A 14,979-nucleotide genomic window follows, 5' to 3' on the forward strand; every position below is an offset into this window, starting at 1 on the left:
ATTGCTTCCCCTGAGGTGAGCAAGGCATATTCTGTACCTGAGAAGACAAAGGGGGGCCCTGGACAGAAAGCTGGGAATAGAGCCATCCTTTCCCAGCAGGCCACAGCACCCGCCTGATCGAAACCAGGGAACAGATTGGTTGCAGTGTTGCGGTACGATATGGATTCTGTGGTGACACTTGTTAGGTGAGCACAGCCCGGCTCACGTCCTCATCCTGAGGGAGACGGATTGAAAGCTTTGTCCCCAATATATTGAATAATCTATGTTTGAGAAGTCGTTGCTGTTCATTGATATTCAAGACCACTTTAGTCAAGTACTAGTTAACTCTTAGCCAATAACTTAGTTATCTTTAAGCTGCGATGATCAATATTTTGTCATTAATAATGGATTAAATGAGAGAGAGAGAAGAGAAGGAGAATGATTATTGTTCTTAATACCCATCATAAACTCTAAATGAATGCTCATATAACTCCATAATGTCTGGAAGTTATGGCAACTAAAGGTAAACAGGAAACGGCACCATTGACTGCTGTTAAAACAAAATGCAACATAACCTTGAATAAAATACCAGATTCCTCTGGCTCAGAACCACAGATCCAACAATGAAAATCTGGACACAGCATTGGTGATGACGACTTAGTCATTCCAACGAAAGCTGCTCAGTGGTGCATGAAGCCAGAAAACACAGATCTTTCTGATTGTGGGGCCATAATGTGAGCACACTAGAGACTTCCGACCGAGCCAGCTAATTTCTAGATTAACGTCTGGGGAACTTGAAAAGAGATAAAATGATTTTCTCTTGCAGCTCTTCCAGGCTTCTCAAATGTTATTGGACAAATGGGTCAAATAATGTGGTCAAGCGAGTCACAATGTAGGCTCCTGGAAAACAAAGGTCTTTTTGGGACTCAGTGCATCATGTGATGTTGTCACTAAATGGTTTCAAAAGTTGGTTTCAAAACCTGGTGCTCTTCCTGGGGGCTTGGACTAGTTATTTTTAGACACTATCATATATTACACCTATAAATATGCTCCTGAGCAGGAAGAATCTTACTGCTTACTTTATATCTACATTTCAATGCATGGAGCTAATTTGAATGACATGGCTAATTACTTCTGGTTGGGACCTGTTGTAGCATAATAACCATAACCATACCACTGCACATCAATACAAGCTTTTCAACAAATCAGAAGGTTGCATGGGGTTGGGTGGATTAGACTTCCCATCCAATCACTCAGCTATGATCATCTGTCCTGCTAAAGTCAGTCCATGAAAAATTCTTGAAATATGATCCACATACATTAGCTCCTGAACGTAGACTTTCAGGTGCTATGTGGTTTGTGTGTGAGATGGCCTATGGAGCTTGCGGATCCCTTGCACACTTTAATCTTAATTGTTCCTCTAAAACAGACACCTATTGATCCAGTTTGCTGTAATGTATTCTGAAATCAATTCAGTCAGACTTATATGTACATACATCGTACAGTACAGTATAGTATAGTATAGGATTTGGCATCATGGCTCTGACCTTGTCATTCCTTGAAAACATACATTAAGATGAGCATGGAGAACATTAAATTTCTCCTCCAGAACCTGCATTGGAAAGACTATTTGTGGGGCGGACAACAACTGCTGTTTGTTCATCCAAAACAGAACATTACCCTCCAATGAAACATAGCAGTGGAAGACAGATGAACAACATGACTATGTGTGAAGGCAAAGTGAAGAAACAAACTACCGTGTGCCGTCATGAGTTTGCCATAAAACCAAATTAAAGAACGCTATGACTACTTGGCCCACAGTGGTAGAGTTACAAGGTCAGACAGGCAGCACGACGGGAGCTGTGAGGAGAGCCGCTGCTTCTGCACATCGAAAGGAGCCAAATTATGTGGTTCTGACCAAGATGCCTCCTGGGCATCTTCTCTTGGAAGTTTTCCGGGCACATCCAACTGGTAAGTGATCCTGGGGTAGACCCAGAAGATGCTGCAGAGATTATATAAATATCATCTGACTTGGAAATACTTTGGATTCCCTCAGGAGGAGCTGGAAAATATTTCAGAGTGAATTCTGGTCTACCTTACTTATCCTGCCGCCACCCGACCCAGCCTCAGATAAGAAGCACATTATGAATGGATGAATGGATGGATGAATGCCATTCCATGTACATGCCTTCTCACACAGCATGCTGACTTTGCAAGGGCTGCACCTCCAAAGACTGAAATGGGCTCCTTGTAACAAGGCTGTGACAAGCCAGAGGTAAACCATCACTACACAACGCCTATCAAATTGACTCCTTGATCAGGTTGATTTTTTGAGAATTTTGAAATACAAATGGAATAGAAAGTGGCTGATGTCTCTGCTCCTTGCCTCGGCTCTTATTGAACTCATAATTACATAAGCAGCAAAGTATACAAGCAAATAATGACCCTCCCCAGCTGTCGAAGCTTCAAATGTCCGTGGGAAATTCTCACTGAATCTTCAAAGCACTGAAAATGGTATTTGTGACTGCCCCACATATTACCCTCTACTACAGACCTACATTTGCACTGAGCCAAGAGGAAACCACCCAAAAACTTCATCAGGGGACTCATGAATAAAACCAATTCAGAATATAATATTCAGCAAGTTATACTGTAGCCGATTTCTGAATAGATTCACCTGCCTAGTGTTTTATTTTGTGGTGTTAAACCAAAGTCCTACATTCCAACTGCTGAATACCCAAAGACATAAAAGAACAAAGTTGGCTTATCTCATTTTCAACTATTCATTCTGTCCATGTCAACCAATATGCTAATGTTTCAGTCTAGTGGCCTTTATCAGAGCATAGAGGAAAATGGAAATCATATCATTTATATGCATCATAATACCAATAAACCCTTTTTACACAGGTAAATGGCAGCAGCATCACATATAAATTCACAGCTACAACTTGCACACAACGAATCTCTCAGGCAACTGATACCACCAAGCAAACATACACCAACTAAAGAAAGCCGAGGCGTCTATGTACAATGGGCTTGTTAGCACAAGAAGTTTACTCTGTATAGTTGTATAAATAAAAAAATAAGTCAAGTGTTTCAGTGAGCTACGGAAAAGTTTGCTAGAGATGTTGTGTCAGCACAGACCGGAAAGCTTGAAGTGGCATGTGGTCCAATTGTTGGCAGGTAAGCTTCCTAATAAACGTTTAAATGAGCAGCAGCGCTGACAGCACAACAGTTAACAAATGCAGAAGAACAGGCAGAGTGTTAAAGACTGAATAAAGACTTCTGTAAGTTATTTGCTGATAGGTATTTTGAAATTAGATATGTTCTTGGGTAATAAATGGTTAAGATTATCATTGCTTTGCTGCAGAAAACAACTTCCCCTTGCATCTATTATTTCATCACACACATGTAAATGTAAAATGCCACAAAAAAAACAAACCCTTCACCTTTCACTGAATAAATGAGAGCATTATCATAGCATTTCCATTTTGCTACAGGATATTTCTGAGAGGAGTGTATGTGTCTCTGGGCTAGGTCTGATCTTTAACAAATACACCTGGATTTGTATCCTTATCTGTGTTTTCCCATTCAACATACTGACCTTTCGAAGCAGCAAACACATTACGTAAATCACAATCGCCAAATATTTCTTGAAATTAGCTTCTTAATTTGTCTCGTAACTTGTGTGCCAGGGTGTTAAAAAGCAAATGTGTAATAAAAAAGGTATTTGGGTTGTGTCCTCTCAGCAGAAGCTCAATGTAGTCAGATTCAGAAGCACTCAAACAGCATTGCACCTGAACTTTCCCCCACATTTATGTCCTCCTTCTCTTTAAAGCCAACTGGGACCCTAATCTTTTTTGCCTCAGTGTTCTGGGTGATTTTAGGAGAGCTTAAGGAATATTAACAACCCTGCTGTCTCAGTATAAAGTGATGGAGGATGCACATTTAAGGCAACAGGCTCATTTGAACCAAGCCCTGCATTTCCATAAACCCTTATACAAGGATAATGCAATAGCCCATTACAGGAGCCATTACCCGTAGCAAAGGAGGCTGCTGCCCAGCAGCATCAGCAACATAACATGAATTCAGCTCTCTTATTTTTTAAATGTTCTCTACCACATTAGTAAGTAGAGCTCAATAACTGCCTTTACTACTCAAGTGTAATGTGAGTGCTTAGAGATGTAGCAGCTGACTGGAGTCTGATGTATGTTAAATCTTTTGGAAATGAAAACATTAATTCAGGCCCACACGTATTCACTGTAGTGTACAAGGTTTTAATGAAATCTACTGCAGCCTGCATGAGAATCTCCTCACTTTAATTTGTGTGTGTATGATCTGAAAAGATACAAAGCAAAAGTTTCTACATCTGATTTTTTAATGTCTAGATTAAAAAAAGATCATTTGAGTGTCATCAGCCTAATAATTGTTGTGTACATGTATGTCTGTATGAACAAAGACCTCTCTTCCAATTGAAAAAAAAAAACAATTATAATATTCAACACCCATCTTCTTCCATTCATTGCAAGCGAAGCAGCAAGTAAAACATTTGCATCTACAGCAAAGCAAACTTGCATCTTGGCTTTAGAGTTTGACATTGGTGAACTCTGACCAGCACCATTGCAACCACTACCCATAGTAAAGACGTGTCAATGAACCATCCACATCCAGCACTGAGTTGGCATATGTGTGACCATATCATAACACCACTAATGGCTGCTCACCTTCAGTCCTCTCCACCTGCCAGCAGAAGCCACAAGTGATTAACAACTGCTTCAGTTTGACCCCAGACACACCTGAGAGATCTCCTGTAGTTATCTGTACGCTCAGGTTTGTTGTCAAGTCTGTCTTATCAAAACAGCATAAATGCATAAATAAATAAACATTTCTGGTAAAAAATACTTTTTTATGCTACAGCAGAACCCTGTAAAAGATGCATTCATAAGTAAGAGCCGTAAATCAGAGTGCTCATTATTCTCTGTTGCAACAGCTTGAAATGCTTTCGATGCCATCTTTCCTCTCCAGCTTGAATGTCACAGTGGTCAGAAACCCTGTGGTTCAGTGTTAGCAGGTCAGCTGGTAGCCACAGCAGTGCCAGACAGACGATGCATTGAGCTATGAGCATCAAGGCTGGCCATCTCTCAGCCTCCCTCCAACACACACACACACACACACAAGTATACACACATGCTTTCCCTTTCTAATTTCTCACACACCCACAGCGACCTTGTCCTCCAAAGTGGCTGCTAAAATTAGCAGCATGCATGAGGGGCAGTAACCCTGTGGATTAAGTAAACTGCAATGCAGTATTTAATGATGGGAGATGGAGGCTCTTCCTGTACCAGTGTATCCAGGATCTGTTTTCTTCCTCGTTTTTGAAACACGAGCGCTCCATGATGGCGTCCGTGCGGAAACAGCGGCTGTTCACTTGTTCACTGAAGATGACCTGAAATGGATACAATCACCTCTTGAACCATGGTCGAGTAATCTGATAGGAGGGGGACTATACTGGCAATGAGAAAGCCAAGATCAGATTTACGGAAGAAAAGGTGTCCATAACTTCTTTATATAACCTTTCACTGAGAGAAGCTTCCTTTCTAGCATGTCTGTAGTCCTGCAGCCCCAGAAGGCAACAGGTTCACTCAGAACACAAGTATTAAGTCACAACTGCTAATCGAAAGATAACACACGATAGTGAGAGATGGGCTGCGATACCCACCTAACAATCTTGCTGATACAATTATGTGTCAATCACAGCATTGTTCATTATCACGCTGCAATTATGCACCGGTATTAATTATTGCGTGAATACAGGCTCAGCACTTTTTAAATGGGTAATTGACAAAGCTCTCCTGGGAAAAAGCGACTCAGCATAATGGAAATGAATAATGTGGACAGTCCATCAGTTCACATTTGCCTAGTTTCTCTTACACTCTGCTCGCCCTTACAAATGTTTAGTGGACTGTGGCATATTGGCATTTTATGAAAATGTGGGAATCAACAAATACTGCAAGGATTAAGACATTTTCGATATGCACACATTCTCAAACACAACACACGCGTCAAACCTTTTACCACTTCCCTGCCCTCTGTGGGTGCGTGCTATTTTCTGAGTCAATGTGTTGGAATGCCTCCATAAATTATTCAGCCGCAGCGCCTGCTATCTGAAGATAACAGTGGCTCTTTATCGGTCAGCGTGTACAGAGACACTGCGCCGCTGACTATACAAGCACCTAGAGGGATTCGGGGCACCTTCTGTGTGAGGATGCGTGTCACTGTGGCAGCGAAGCATACAAAAGAATACAGCCTATCACAAGGTTTATGTTGTAAGGTCACTTTCATTGTCTCCGGGGATACTCTCATTTTCAGCTCACAAATAAAAGCCTTGTTTTTGGCCACCGCATAACTAATGTAGGGGTCACTGCATGTCAACTCACGGTTCCCTTTTCAAGCCATGAAAGTTGTAAGCTGCAAATCTCCAAGGTCAAAACAGCACAAATATGTACCTACAAAATAAAGCCACTGGGATGAAATATTGCAACAAGTGAAAAGTATAAAAAAAGATAAAAAATATATATATCCAGTGAAAAATATCTAACTGGGGCTTCTCTAATCCAACCATCCTCACAGCTGCCACCACAGTAAAAGCCGGGAAGCTAGAAGGCGGAACACACAAAACAATTGTCAGATTTGTCTTCGGGGTTTTGCAAGGTCCCATGAATTTGATAGATATTTTCTACATGGTTAACTGGGAGGGCCTAGGTAAGTCTGCGTGGAAGAACCTGTAGACTAAAGATCAGCAAAGTTAGCTGCCATGTGTACTTCTGCACCGACTGCCAACTACATCATGGGAACCATGAATATCATAAATGCATTTTGTAGTTTTATTTTAATTTCAAATATATCAAAAATCCGTTCCAACAGTGATATACTTTACATGCTTCCGACTCTGTAAATCAAACATAACTTGGTAGTCTGCATTAAAACTACATACAGGTATATTGTTTACTCTAGAGCAACTCTAATCAGATATCAATCATTTCAAATAAATAAGAATAATAAAAATTCATTGTTCACATTTTCTAAAGTGTGAATATTCTCTGTAGTTCTTTATCTTCGATAATAAAACAACTGCATAAATTTGGGTTTCTGACTGAAAGAGTAACTGTAATGTGTCAACTTGGGCTCTGAGAGTCTGTGATTTTCACTACAGATCAAACGCTCTATGGAGAAAATTATGGACAAAATTAAAGAACATTTTCATAATAAGCTATTCTTACACACAATAAACAGTGCTGTGCCATCTGTCCACCTTACACAGGCTCGCAGCTTTACAAGTGGAAGTGTGAAAATCTATTCTTTGCTCCTGAGACACACTTTCTCTGTATAACCACTTGGTGTCACCCTTACACATTGCATGGATACAACAACTACCTTACAGCAGACACATTCTTTCCACGATTTCCAAGGCTGAATGTTAGTTGACATAACACTGACAAGCATCTACTGATAATCACTTAAGCCGCTGTAGATAAGCCCATTTACAGTTATTGTTCTATGTAAACTGCTGTTATATTTCCAATCTATTTTCAGGTCTACTATCGTGCATATGGCTCATGTCCATATGCTTTACATGTCATGATCTCCCACTGGAATGGCAGCACTGTTGTGGAGTCTATATTCAGGGCTGGCTGTGCCCTGCAGGACATGGACTTTTGGAGGGACTAAAGTCCAAAATAGGCTTTTAAGCCCCCCCATTGGGACAAGAAGAAAGACAGACGGACCCTCCAGTTGGCCACTAGTGCCAGGCCTGCCTCCACATATGGCCTGTATGATCTTCAGCGATGACACCATTTCTGACTGCTCAGATAAACCCATCCGACTAGACATATGGCTCATTCTTTAATGTTAGCTCCATTATTCCTTTTATGGGGCACAACGGAGGGTAAGTGTGGGCGAGTGAAAGCGGAATCAAAAGCACGTAGTAATTCACTGTGTTTGTTTGCAGACTGATAATAATCCAGGCAGACAGAGTGATAAAAACAAATTATAACAGGTAAGACTTTAAGTGACAGGAGATCTTATCTCAAAGAAACCAAAACTGAAAAAGATGTTGGGGGGGAAAAAAGGAGGTAAACTTTAAACAGGATCTGAATGACATGTTTCTAGCAGAGCAGAGCATAGTGGTAAAACTATAGAGAACAAAACTATTTAAACCGTCTTAATGTAAAAATTACACTTTGGAGCTAGGATAGGATAGGAAAGCTAGGACAGCAAAATTACTAACATTCATTTTCAATTGCTAACTATCCTATGGATTCATAAGGAGCTGGAGTCTTACCCAACATGCACTTGAAACATAGAGGGCAGGTTACATCTTTGACAGGTTGCCAGCTCATCATGGGAATCCAACGATAAACACACAGACAAGAAAACACCATGAAAGTTAACACTACTCTAAATAAACCAAGATTCTACTACAGACAATATTTTTTCTGAAAATACCACAAATCACTACCTCTTAAGACCTTTAACAAAAATATTCTGAGAAGATAAAATGACAAGAACTACCTGAACCTCTAACAGACAGGCAGGATGATCACGTGGACTTTACATTAAAGGGTCACAGGCAAGAAAAGGTCGGGAAAGATCAAACCAGCAACTTTCTGTGAGACAGAAGCAGGCCACAATGCTACAAGGTTACAGAAGAGGTCATCAACAACATGAACAAATCATGTAAAATATCAGAACTTGGACCTTCATCAGTGTGTAAAATAACAAATACAGAGCACATCAACTGTTGATGCTAAAAGGTGTGATAAAATCTTAAAGGCTGAAGAGGCATCTCCGATAAATTTGAGAAAATACTGTGTCTGTTCTTCCAAATGTATGAAGAGATAAACCACTCATTTCTTAAAGCAACTTTTTGACAAAAGCGTCTGCTAAATGTAAATACTGTTCTGCTGTCTTGACTGTTATGGACCTGGTTTACTGTTAGCTGACTGGTGGGTTTTTTTGCTCATACTTGTGTCATTTCAGTCGTCTCTGTCTTTTGGTGTAAAGCAATATGTGAATTTTTATCCGCATACTGTCTTTGTATAAAAGGAGATATATATATATATATATATATATATATATATATATATATATATATATATATATATATATATATATATATATATATATATATATATATATATATATATATATATATATATATATATATATATATACACATATATATATACACACCTTTTATCCTTTTTATAAATGCTCTGTTGACAGTTGTCTGCTCTTACAAAAATCCAATAAAAAAAAGTATTGAAAGCTTACTTAACCTTAAAATAGATTGACTTTATTTTTATAGATCCTCAATTCTCCTTCCAGTCTATTCACATTTTGTCTTTTAAAACATCTATATTAAAACATATTAGCATATAAAGCAACAAACAAATCCTGCCACCCAAACCTTTTATTCACTGAAACTTCTTCAGTGTCAGAATGACAACAAAGCGCATCATTAAATATCAATAACGACACATAAAATAACAAATTAAATCTTAATGAGGCATAGTTAGCACAAAGTTACAGGGAACTTCAGCCATGAAACATGTAATGATGTGTGATAAAAAAGCCATAAAAACGCCGCTCTTCAGACGCAGTACGTAGCACTTCACAGAAGCATGACTTTCTGAATATCTGGTCATGACCAAAGTTCCTCTTGTCTTCTGTTATTTTCTGGGCACTAGGGAATGCAGTTTATCCTCAATATGACCTTGGCACAAACAAGGAAAGACACGTTTGCAAGCTGAGGCCAAGCGTCGCCACCCAGTTGGCACTGGCTGTTTGGCACTCTATCCAAGGAAGTCAAATGGAGTGAAGCTGTGGCATAAACAAGCCCGCGGGTGGAAATCTGAACATGAAAGACGACTTCAGCAATCACAAACAGGCACCTTATGTTCCACTGTCCCCATAGTTATAGCCGCAGCAACAGTGTTTTGACCCTCCTTCTACATCCCAATCGGTCACCCTCACTTCATCCATCACCGTTTCCTCCGCCTCTCCCTCGCTGTGCCCTGCATCCTCACCTCACCCTACTTTTCTTCCCTCCCTGTCTCCTTCCCTCATTCTTCTCTGGCCTGAGTCCCAAGGCAGATGGTCCATGCAAGCAGATGCTCCCCCACCCAGCCTCTCGAAATGGGAAAAACAAAGCCTGGATCCAAAGCAAACAAAAGCTGCTAGAGGGGGGACAAGCAGGGAAGTTCACGGTACAATTAATCTATGATTTGACCATCGGCTTTGCATCGACAGGTAGACAGGAAGCACACAGGTGGTCACAAAAAAAAAATTTAAAAAATCCACCAATCCTACAGACCCATCTTGATGCTCTGGAACACACTTGACTTCACAGACGTTGGTACGCTGCTAAGACAATCCAGTTTGCCAGATTTGACTGTTAATAAGTCAAACTCTCCAATTTTGAATCTATCTATAGAGTGAAGTGAATATAAAAGTAGGCAGGTCCCAAAAATCTCTTACTGATTCTTACTGATATCATTGTCCTTAAAAGATCCTGCAAAGAGCAGAAAAAAAGACTGGACAAAGACACGATTAAATAACATCCATGATTTTTAAAAAAAACTGATCATGCTGCCAAAATTAGTCTTTTAAAAGGCTGCTGAATGCTAAAAATATCAGTCCTTTACAACGACACTGGGATAAATTCTGAGTGTCCTTAAGTTTCCTTTAAATGGGTTACTTAGAATTATATTTGCTTTACATCCGCCACTCTTTAATTTATTCTGATGCCAAATCAAACAGCGCATCTTTTGCTGTGACAAAGACAAAGAAGCGTTCGGGATGGTGATCCTGTGGCTGCATGCTGTCAAAACCTCCCTCTGAAAAAGCTAGAACACACCGTTCTGCTGTTTGACAGATTTGGAGCAGTTTTCACATTGTAGAGTCACTCTGATCACAGGACACATGGCTGACAGATGTTCAGAAAACACACACAAAGAAGCACACACGCACACACCGCAATGTGGTCACTTCCTGAAGCTATAATATTTCACAGCTGACATTTAGGGGAAGTATGGTTCATTCATTGTCCTGTACAAACCAGATACATGGCTATTAGTACAACAGCCTCAAGGACATTCTCAACCTAAACAACCCACATGCAAATAACCATCTTCTGTATTCTAGAAGGATAAATGTTTAACTATATTTTTCTCGCTTCTGCGCACAATCATGTCACCACACCAACATTCAATAAAGAAAGTGGCTGTTTTTGTGCAAACACTGTAAGCGGGGCTGCCCGAAGTGGAGTCCATGACGAGAGGTGACAATGATATCGTTGGATTTGGCCTGCATGATGCCTCTAGAGGAGAAGAAAAGTGAATTTACTTTTAAAAATGATAAATCGCTGTTTTCTTTTATCTGAGGAAAAGATGCTCTTCAAATACATAGGATTCTTTGAGAAAATGTTCATCTGCAACTTAACAGTATAATTCAATACAATAAATGTTTGCTTTTGGCCCCGGCTCATGATTAAGTTTCAGTTTTGGCCTTCCAACGGAAAAAGTTTGCACAGCCCTGCTGTATACTTTCTGCTGACATCTCAATGAACGAGTGATAACACTGATAAATGCTGCGAATTGTTTGCTGCACTTTGGTTGTGTTGAAGCCAAAGCACATACTGGCCCATACACTAAAATCCTGACTCAGTGCTGATGTCCTAAATATTGATTATTTTGTGAAGGTCTGTTTGTTCTGAGTGTGGTGTAGAAGTAATATGCAGATCTGAATTGTGACTGACCTTCTAGACCTCTAACTCTCCACCTCACGTTTGCACTGCAGGTTTCATCAAATGATTTTCTTTCACGTTAATCAACAGGTCTATAAAATGTTTAAGATACTGAAAATGCTCCAATTTCCCAGAACCCAATGTGACATTCAAAGTACTTCTTTGGCCAGCCAACAGGTCAAAACCCCTAAGAATCTTTATTAACTACTATTAATGACAAAAAGCAGTGAATCTTTACATTTAGGAGGCTAGAACCAGCATATTTTTGCTTGAAAAATTACCAAAAACATTAATCAATTATCAAAATTATAGGCATAAACTAATGGTGGTAGTTCTACTTACACTTCTCACTTGAGTATTAACATTATAATATCTGTCTGCAAAGTTTGGAGTTGATTAACTAGTTCTGTTGGAAAATATTATGCATGTAGCAGGCTAAGCATAAGCCGGAGTAATTAAATGCAAATCAGAGTAAATGAAGCATTGACTCAACAGCTACGAGGTAATGCCTCATGGTAACATTCTTACTGTTTATGTTTTATTGCATAATGTTGTTCGGCGCTGTTCGAGGGCCCTGGATATACAATCTGAGTCATAATCAGCTATGATAATTCATCCTGACACAAAGGAAAAGAGGACATCCATCACCAGAGACTCACAATGGACGCAGCTTGTACTCAACCGCTTCAGTGCGAAAGACGGAGCTGGCCGTGGTGCTGAAAGTAGCTCAATCGGAACAGTAAACCTTACGGGGCTGCGTCTTACACATCGCCTTTGTGAAACTCAGGGATACGGTACTAAAAGAGAGAAATGTCTAGGGGAGCCTCTGGCAGGCGCCGACTGAAGTTGCAATGGTGATCTGAGAGAGCTCCAAGGCACTGATGCAAAGAATCACTGCACCAAAGAAGCCAGCTCTTGGGAGGATCAGCTCATGGCTGGGTGGCTGTAGCATTTTTGTGGGCGATCGTTACGTTTCAAGATTTGTCCCCTGGGGAAACCATGATGCGGCATCCCACTGGGGACAAACTGGTGGGGGCTTCAGAGAGGGAGGAAAGGATGGAGAGTTGAGAAAAATGCATATAATAATAATATGGTTTCTCTCTTCAAGAATATAAGCTACAGTAGAAACAAATGGTGTGCGTTGACAGACTGTAACTGATATTCAAGCTGTCTGACTGATAAGAAACTTGGTCAGGAGTGGAGGCAAGGAAACCACAATTATTACTGCCAAAAAGCAAACTGGTTAAACCCCCAAATCTAAATTCAAAATTCAAGTTACAAGTCATCCCTGTTTTAAAAATTAAGCTTCTTTTGGGCAGAGAAGAGCAATCGATATCCTTAAATAATATAACACAGTCTAAGACTGCAGTATCCTACAGCTAAGAAATTAAAGAGTTAGTCAGGTGTCCTCACCACAACTAGGTTACATTTTGCTCTCTGCGTCCATATCCATGATCTTGATTCTGCCCCTTTTAGAGCCATTTACCAAACTCTGCATATCCTCATTAGTTGGCATGAGTTTTACTGTTTAATAGCAGTTATTTCAGCAGGTGCAGACAACATTGTTTCCCATTTTTCAGGCTGTGGGTAAAATTCAGGGCTATTGATGGGAAATCATAATGTCGGAGACTAAACTGAATAAAACATTTGCAGAGGGAGTATGAAGTTCGAGAGGAATACCTCTAGACAGCTCAAACCTTGAAGGAATGACTCACACTCTTAACAAAGGATAATTAGAAGAAGTCAACTGGGTGTGCAAACAAACATTAACCTGAGTCAGGAATGATGAGCAGTTAACTGCTGTCCTGGCTCCGAGAGAGGCAGTGAGGAGCCTGAGGGGAAACCTATGGACTATAACTGAGTGATCATTATTCTGGATGCTGGCCAGGTAATGTGTGTGTGTGTGTGGGGGGGCAACCCAGGAGAGGATCTGTGCTACTGAATCCATTATGCTGATCCAAATCAGGTGTGTTCTTGCTTGGTTGGCTGATTGGTTGGCTGATCCAAATCAGGTGTGTTCTTGCTTGGTTGGAATGAAAACCTGCAGCCACATGGCCCTTTACTGGATCAGTTTGACACCACTGCATTATGGCTTTTACCGATGCCCCTGTGCCCATATACTGACATTCAATTCTCACAAGGGGGTTCAAAAGTGTTCCAAAACGAAGATTAAAAATAATAACTCTCTTCATTGCAACAGGGATTTCTGAACCCCACCAACACAAACTCTTTTTTTTTATATAGAATTTGGGCAGAAACGGCAAAATTGAGCAAAAATGGCTGCTGCCCAGTTGAATTTCTGACAAGACCACCAACCAACCATGTATTACTTTCAAGAGAAGGCAAAAGTCCACACATCAGTACACGGAACAAGAAAACCTTAAAATATACGCTGAAGAAGCATGCGAGCTAAAATTAAGCATGAGGGGAAAAAAACACACCAAACCCCATTAAAATATGTATCAATTTAATGTTGCCTTTCAACAGTGTTAGCCTACACATAGCACCTACTATAAATATGATAATATCGAGGTGGATCAGCGGTAATGCCAATCACCTGTTAATCATTATCTGTAACATGTGAAACAGGCTAGCGTTAGCATTAACGCTTAAAAAGTTTGTTATTCTATCAAAAAAGTGTTTCTAGTTGCATCAATTACAAGCCGAATCAAGGTGTGGTCCTTTAATGACACACAACGTGAGTTGTTTGTTGTATTAGGGCTTCAGTGTTTCACCCATGAGCAAGGCAACATTAAATTGTCATGATTGTGCTGGGAGTTTTGCATGATGTTTTTTTTTTCTCCATGCATGGCCGAACAGACAAGACAAATTATCCGATGAACTCGCCGAAGCATGCGGCCACAGTCCTACCAGGTGACGAGACAGCGGCGTCCACCCGGGCAGAGATGGTCTCCACTCTCTTTGCATCCATAGTTTCTTTCTTTTCTCTTCTTTCTTTGTCCGTGTATCGACTTTTTCTCGGTGAGAAGAGGCTCGTTTCGGGCGGCGCTCACTCGTACTAGTTGCTGCTCGTCCAACTCCCAAGTTTCGCAGTGAGAGAGGAGCGCTGGGAGGCTGCGCGTGCACGCTGCTGGTGGCGGGAGCGCGCAGAGGTGGTGGTGATGGTGCCTGTGTGCTGCCAGTGTGTGGAGGTTAGAAAAATGCCTTTGGTTCTGTGCATGGCTGCAAGGGCT

At 40.6% G+C, this 14,979-nt stretch overlaps 1 protein-coding gene across 4 annotated transcripts in view; it reads right to left on the reverse strand.

The window, feature by feature from the left end:
- Positions 1–14,979, reverse strand: part of kcnip4 (Kv channel interacting protein 4) — a 128,855-nt gene extending 113,876 nt beyond the window's left edge. The window contains exon 1 of one of the 4 annotated variants that reach the window (XM_037112040.1): positions 14,657–14,979. In XM_037112040.1, the coding sequence (XP_036967935.1) occupies positions 14,657–14,717 (61 nt within the window). In that variant the 5' untranslated portion in view covers positions 14,718–14,979. Of the gene's footprint in view, positions 1–14,632 lie in introns of all 4 variants that reach the window. The other 3 variants (XM_037112045.1, XM_037112041.1, XM_037112047.1) reach the window with 3 other exon arrangements.

This window comes from Acanthopagrus latus, chromosome 10 (assembly GCF_904848185.1).
Source record: "Acanthopagrus latus isolate v.2019 chromosome 10, fAcaLat1.1, whole genome shotgun sequence".
Classification (NCBI taxonomy): Eukaryota; Metazoa; Chordata; class Actinopteri; order Spariformes; family Sparidae; genus Acanthopagrus; species Acanthopagrus latus.